This window comes from Microtus ochrogaster, chromosome 15 (genome assembly GCF_000317375.1).
Source record: "Microtus ochrogaster isolate Prairie Vole_2 chromosome 15, MicOch1.0, whole genome shotgun sequence".
Taxonomy (NCBI): Eukaryota; Metazoa; Chordata; class Mammalia; order Rodentia; family Cricetidae; genus Microtus; species Microtus ochrogaster.
The window spans coordinates 2,885,970-2,893,091 of record NC_022017.1 but is presented as its reverse complement, the minus strand read 5'-3'; the positions used below and the strand labels follow the sequence as shown (position 1 = coordinate 2,893,091).

The 7,122-nt window shown below is 54.4% G+C and overlaps 1 protein-coding gene across 1 annotated transcript; it reads right to left on the bottom strand.

Moving 5' to 3' along the window:
- Positions 1 to 291: 291 nt before the first annotated feature.
- LOC102001917 (keratin, type II cuticular Hb1) lies at positions 292 to 6,820 on the bottom strand. The gene is made up of 9 exons (XM_005353854.2): positions 6,458 to 6,820; positions 4,801 to 5,009; positions 3,778 to 3,838; positions 3,557 to 3,652; positions 2,896 to 3,060; positions 2,540 to 2,665; positions 2,041 to 2,261; positions 913 to 944; positions 292 to 458 (listed from the first exon to the last, which is right to left on the bottom strand). Exons 1-9 carry the CDS (start codon positions 6,818 to 6,820, stop codon positions 292 to 294), a joined length of 1,440 nt encoding a protein of 479 aa, XP_005353911.1.
- Between the last annotated feature and the right edge of the window lie 302 nt (positions 6,821 to 7,122).

Sequence of the window (7,122 nt, the reverse complement as noted above, 5' to 3'; positions counted from 1 at the left end):
TGAGTTCACCCTAAGAAAGCATGACATCACACACAGCTCTGGGAGTAGGCACAGTTTATTACACAACAGGGCCTAGAGGCTAAGGTCTCAGGAAGCAGCACTGGGCACCTCCAGGGTTGTAACTGAGGCAGGAGGCTGATCTCTTAGCAGCAGGCTCCTTGCTGGCAGGTAGCTGGACAGAGGGCAGCTGCTGGGAAAGGGACTGTATTCTCAGAACACAAGGGCAACAGAGCTTGAGGCCACTGTGGTCAATCTTGTGGGGCAGGCCACTTCCTGGCTCCCTCTGGACCTCTAACACCTCCCCTGGTAGCAGGAGCCATTCCCACAGGGCGCACACAGGCCGGTGCTCACTGCCACATTCCCGCTGCAGGGGGCGCTGCAGACACTGCCTGTCACTGGCCGGGAACCAGACACACACAGATCCCCACACACAACTCCACCACGAGAGCTGCTGACACCTGTAAGAACAAGGGAAGAGTCTCAAAGCCTGGCTGGTGGCCACCCAGTCAATCACCTTCCCTTGGTCAGTTTGGTTGCTCCAGCCTTTGGGGAAGGTCACAAAGAACCCTCAGTCTAGTTTGTAAACTGTGCAGGGAAGCCTCCTCTTAGGAGCCAGGAGGCCTGAGTTATGGGCCAGCTTCTGCTATGTGATTCCTTTTGTGGACATGGCTGCCCCACTTCTACAAGGCAGACATTATACTAAGTGACTTCTGAAGTCCCTTGGAATGGTATCCTTCCCCTTTCCCACTGCAGCCACTCTGGGAGCTGACCTCAGTGTCTTTTTCTGCATGAACAACCTCGTACCCATGATTGGAGCTGTTAGTGATGTTTGCCCAGTGTCTGTATAGCACACCAGGAAATCTTTGCTGATGCCCGAGGCTACAGCTTCCTTTCAGGGTTCATTATACTTACAGACATTCACGGCTCCCACACCTTCGCACAGCCTGAGCAGAGGAAAGGAAAGGGAAGGGGGAGAGTAGTCAGAATGAGGTATCACCAGGGCTTCCTCAGATGCCACATTAGCGCTCATCCTTATCTTTGTCACTTAGACAAAGGTGTCTTTGTGGTGGTTGTGGCCATGCAGGGCGCGCTATACTGAACAGACTTCAGACTGACTTCAAGTCTCGCTTGCCTTCATTCACCTGATTCTGCAATGTGTAGCCCAAACAGGTCTCTGACAGACTTGGCTAGGCCCAGCTTTAGGAAGAAATGGTCCCCCACAGGCTCACACTTTGAAGGGCTGGGCTCTAATGCTGTTTTGGGAAGCTGTGGAGTTTTAAGAGTTGGGGCTGAGCCAGAGATAGTAGGTCACCAGAAGAGAGACTTCAAAGGTTACACTCTAGACTCTGGCTCTTGATCCTGTCTAGTCTACTGCCATGGGAACAACCTCACCACATTCTGTAGGACAATTAATAAAAACCCAGAGACAGATATTGGGCTTCAATATGAAGATCAGAGAAGCAAAACAGCCAACCACTAGAGAGCCCTTTGAAATCTTCAGACTGAAAGAGAGCAAGTTCCTGCCTCATGCCGCCTTAAAATCCTTCCACTGCTGTGGGCGGAGCTGCCTTCCCACTCTCCTCGCTACAGTGGACCCAACTCCCCTGATACTATGAGTCAGGGGAAGCCCCCACCACTTGTGCTGTTCTGTCCAGCACTGTGGTCAAAGGTGCCCTCCTGAGCACACAGGCCAGGGGCAGAAGATGGCCAACTGCTCGAACCCAGGGCAAGACCCTATGGACCTATAGGCAAGGTACCCATCTTGGAAAAGCCAAGAGTAAGGACCCAAGAGAGTTCTGACCCAGAGGTAGGGCACTTTGGTTCTAGTCCTAGCAGGCACCTATGCTGGTTGGAGTTCTGGCTCTGTGGTGCCAGGGGCTTGTGTAATGAAGCCACCCAAGGCCAGTTCAAGAGCACTGGGCTCCAGGCAGAAATGGCTCTAGCTTCTGCTGGTTCTTGGTTTGGAAACTAAGATGTGCAGGTGGGAGGCAGTCTAAGCAGGGAAAGTTCCTAAGGCAGTGGAGTGGGCCAGGGACTCACCTCTGCTCCTCGCCCTCCAGCAGGCGCCTGTAGGTGGCGATCTCGATGTCCAGGCCCAGCTTGGAGTTCATCACCTCCTGGTACTCCTTGAGCAGGCAGGCCATGTCCTGCTTGGCCTTCTGTAGGGCAGCCTCCAGCTCAGAAAGCTTGCAGCGGGCATCAGTGAGGGCGGCCTCTCCCTGCTGCTCAGACTGGGTCACTGCAGCCTCCAGCTTGGTGTTCTGGGGACACAGAAGAGAATGGGATGGCCTATGGTCTCTGGGTGGCACTATGTGTTACCTGGATGTATCTAGTCTGCTACCATCTGGAAAACATCCCTCACTCTAAAAGAAAAAAACAACCCTTTTTCTTTATGGACCCAGTTCAATCAGAGTGACCATGTGCATACATAAATAGGAGGTATACTAAATGGTAAGATCCAGGCCGCACACATGCTGGCACTAGGGCACTGAGTAGGGGCCCAGCATCCCTGGTCTCAGCACAGCTGACCCCCACATACCTGGCACTTGGCGTTCTCAATCTCGGCCGTCAGCCTCTGGATGATGCGGTTCAGCTCGTTGATCTCCTCTCTGGTGCGGCGCAGGGTCTCCCCGTGCCGGATCACTGTGGCCTTCATCTCCTCACACTGGGGATGGGGGAAGCAGAGATAGATGCCATGGGATACAGGACCTAGTGAGCACAGCCACTGAGTGCACAAGACGCACAGCAGCACGGTGCTCAGCCAGGACTGTCCCCCCCCCCCCCGAGCTCTGTCCGCAATCTTCTTGTGATTCTTGGGGTACAAGAAGCCTTTTCTGATAGAGCCCGGAGTCCTTCCCACTGTCTCATCTAAGGACAGGTGTTGTGACCACTCACCTTGGTGCGGTACCAGGACTCGGCCTCTGCCCGGCTGCGGGTGGCAATGTCATCATACTGAGCCTTGATCTCAGCCACGATGCAGTCCATGTTCAGATCTCTGCTGTTGTCCATCTTGACGATGACAGAGGTGTCTGAGATGTGGGCGTGGAGGATTCGGGTCTCCTGTGGGAGGAGGGGGAAGAAGATAGTCAGGTTGTCTGGGCTTTTCTTCACCCGCCATTCCCCCAACCCCCACGACTCTCTTGGAGCCTGTCGGTCATATTTGTAGCATAACTACTACTCCTAGAAAGAGACTGCTTTCTGTTTCTAACTTTCCCTCGGGGGCAGCCACGAGCATTTCCCAAATTCTTGCTTGTGGAGTTGCTTAGGCCTAGCGAATCCAGGCTGTCTCTGGATAGTTCCTTAGGGACAGACTGTATTCTGGGGTCTGATGTTCTCTTAGATTCGCCTTAGGGCCAGCAGGACTGGGCTGTACCTGTTGGTTCAGGAAGGACGAGGTGGTCTCTGGTTGAACAGTTCATCTAGTCTGCTTGGCTTTTCAGTCCCCTGCCCAAGCTCTCCAGTCTCTAACCTGGCCTCATGTGTTATGGGGGGAGCTTGGTGGGTTTGGGGGTTCCTTCTGAGTCTCATGCGTGCTTGCCAAGGCTGTTGCCCTCACCTCCTCATACAGTCGCCTCAGGAAGTCAATCTCCTGGGTCAGAGCTTCTGCATTGGCCTCCAAGTCCGACTTGCGCAGGTAGGCACAGTCCACGTCCTGTGGGATTTGCAGAGAGCCAGAATTCTAATTCCTCCTCGGGTTTGGGGCATCTGGCTGATGAGTGGCAGGCCAGAGGGGACAGGGTGGGCGGAACTGGGTAGGGACTAGCTTCAATCACTCACCTTCTTCAGAGCCACAAATTCATTCTCTGCTGTGGCCCGGAGTGCAACTTCTTCTTCGTACCTGAGGCAGGAGGGAAAGAGGCCTTGTTTAGGTGGGGGTGGTCATGAAGCTGTCTCAGAAAGCAGCCTGAGCTCCAGGCCTCCTAAGAGGACCTGGGAGAGGCCAGGCTCTAGGCACAGGCCCATAGGAACATTGGGGTCATTGCAGTAGAGACAGGATCGTGGTATTTGGAAGCTGTGCATTCGTGTGTGTGTGTGTGTGTGTGTGTGTGTGTGTGTGTGTGTGTGTTTGTGTGTGCATGTGTGTGTGTGTGTGTGCGCGCGCATGCATGTGTGAGGTTGGGCAGAGGGAGATGACATTTTTCCTTATCCTTTGCTCTAAGCCTTTGATTGACGCCCTGTCTATTATCTTCCTGGAATGAGCCCAGGGACCACTCTGTGGGAAGGCCTGCTCAGAGTCAAGGGTAGAGGCTGGAGGCCATAGCAAAGCATGGCACCGAAGAAGGCTGGTCCTTTTGAGAAGCAGAAGCTTTCTACGACTCAGCGCCCATCCTTCATGGCTGTGTCACATGTAACTGAAAGTCTCCATATGTGACCATGCCATGCCTGCATCCCAGCAGATGGTAAACCCCCACGGGCAGAGACCATGCACACTGCTGGCTGGATTAGTAGCATCCTATTGGGTCTACCTGGGTGTGGAAGGTTTTGGAGAAGAGAGTGGGCGAGGAAACCCTAAAAGCAGCATCCAGAGGCTTAAGGGCTAGTTCTGTAGACCAGGAGATGTAGGTCTCCTCAGAGTGTTTGTTGGGTGGAGAAGGCAGCCTTGTACCCCTTCGGGGAGGCTGATGACAATCTATCTTGCAAAGGAGAGGGGCTCTGCCTGGAGGAAAGCAGGGAAAGAAGCTCCTTAATGGACAAGGTGGAGGCGGGCTGCCTGACCTAGGCAGGCAAAGAAGTCAGCCACAGGCCAGATGTTACTATGTACCCAGGGAGCTCCTGCCAAGACTGTCTAGCGACTCTCACCTCTTCTTGTAGCCCTCCATGGCCTCCTGGGCGTGGTTGAGCTCAGCAGCCAGTCTCCCGCTGTCAGCCTCCACACACTCAGCCTCCCTCCTCAGGGTCTCGATGTAGCCCTCGAACAGCGGCTCCACGTTGCTCTCACAGCACTTGCGGTTCTGGTAGAACTGCCACTTGGTCTCCAGCAGCTTGTTCTGCTGCTCCAGGAAGCGCACCTGCCATTCAGAATTAAAGTCTGAGAATGGACCCTTGCAGGAGCAGAAGGTAAGGGTGCTCGTGCATGTACACGCATGTGTGCGTATGTTTGTGTGCATGTGTGTGTGCATGTGTGCATGCATGTATGCGTGTGTGTTTGTGTGAATGCAGCCACACCACGTGGAAGCCCATGCCCTCCTTTGTTGGCGTGTCATCTTTGCATAACCACACTGGGGCTGAGTCAGTTTACCACCTGGGGCTCCTTCTTGAGCACTAACTTCAGGCAGTTCACCTGGGGTCATGAAATGTGCTTAAACCATACCCCTAGTCTCAGCTGCCTCTTCTTAGTATGTGACCTTGGATAAGGCACTTAACCTTCTGCAGAGGGGGTGGTTATAGTTCCTGTCTCAAAGCGCAGAGAGGTATGCTACCCTGAGAAGGCAGCACAGCAAGGCAGCTGTGACAGCCAACTTGCAAATGTACGGCGGGCCTGATTAGATAGTAAACTCTGGAAAGCGAAGTGTGTGGCAGTTATGGAACCCTGCAGCAACAACACAGTTAGAATAATAGGCATGTGGGGTGTGAGTGCAGAAATGCCCCTGTTGCACCCTTACCCTCAAGAGTGGGGTTGAAGGCCAGGGAACGTGCTGGCTGTAGAGAGAGACCCTTGACCTGCAGGAGCAGAGCCTACCTGATAATAACAGATTATTGGGTCCCATGCTGCATGTTACCTGTGTCTCCCCACCCCAGCTTGGTCCACTCTCGGATGTAGACGACTTCGTCTGATAACCTTGCTGTATCTCTGGCGAGTTCTTTCCTGTGCTGGTTTTAGTGTCTCGTGTGTGCCAGCTCTCCCCATCCCAGAGCTGCTCTCTCCTGGAGCCCAAACCTTCCTCCCTGTGCTCAAACCTCAGCTGCATGTGGCTGCCTGGATTCTATGCAGAAGGCTGCAGGCTCGAGTTTGCTCTGGCTCTGTAGTGGATGTCTGTGGAGCCCAGACCATACAGAGACTGCCTTCCTCTATGGCCCCGAGAATGGGGGCTGGGACTGCAGCTCAGGTCGCATGCTGGGCTCTAGTGCAGTAGCTTGCACAAGGTACACTGGCTCAGCTGCTACATGGGATTAAAGCAGCCCCGTGAGATGAGCTTTCAGTTTCCACAGTTACTCTCTCTGCCCTTGATCTGGGAGGACATCACCTTCCTGCTTGAGCAAGACTTGGCCTCACATGCTGGAAAGTCCCAGAGGGCAGCTCTGGGCAAGGTTGTGCCTGGGCTCTGTAGGCCCCAGTTCTGTTTTTAGCTTGTTTTCCCATGTCGGACTGGAAGGTACTGTTTCCAGTCTCTGTCTGTCTGTGTCCCTTTGGCCTTGGGGGTTCAATGGGTTTGTATTCACTCTGACTCCCCCTCAGCCCCCAGCCTTGGCTGTGCATATGGTGGGCCCCAGGAAGGGGCTGGTCCAGGACACCCACCTTGTCGATGAAGGCTGCGAACCTGCTGTTGAGGCACTTGATCTGTTCCTTCTCCTCATGCTTCACGCACTGAGCATTGGGGTCGATCTCCAGGTTGAGGGGCGTGAGCAGGCTCTCATTGACAGAGACACTAGTGATACAGGGGGGTGTGGGCCCGCAGACGCCTCCAGAGCGGTATCCAAAGCTGCGTCCACAGGAGCCAGAGCGGAAGCCTCCACAGACACTGTGGCTGCCAAAGCCCCCTGAGAGTCCACGGTAGCAGGAGATACCCCTGTAGGGAGCTGCTGAGATGCAGCAGCGGCCAGGCCTGGGCCCGCAGGCTGAGGCGCAGCTGAAGTTTCCAGTTCGAAAGCCACAGGTCATGGTGGAGGATGGACACGTGCGAAGAGGAGAGAAGTTGACAGTGGATGGAGCTGAGGCCGTGTGTTCCCTGGGTCGCTGATGGCTCTTTTATATGCCCGCAGTAGCTGGCATTAAACAAGGCAAAGAAGAGACAATAGCTGTGTTTTATTGGCTTGGCAGCGCCCGGCCTCTTAAGCTCCAACTCGCTTGCCTCCTAGTGTGGCTGTGTCAACAACCCTTGGCCACAGGCCTGTTTCATCTTCAAAGCCATTTACAAGCTTCCACCGGGCCTCTGCCCCTCCTGTGGTCTCTGGGAGAGAAGG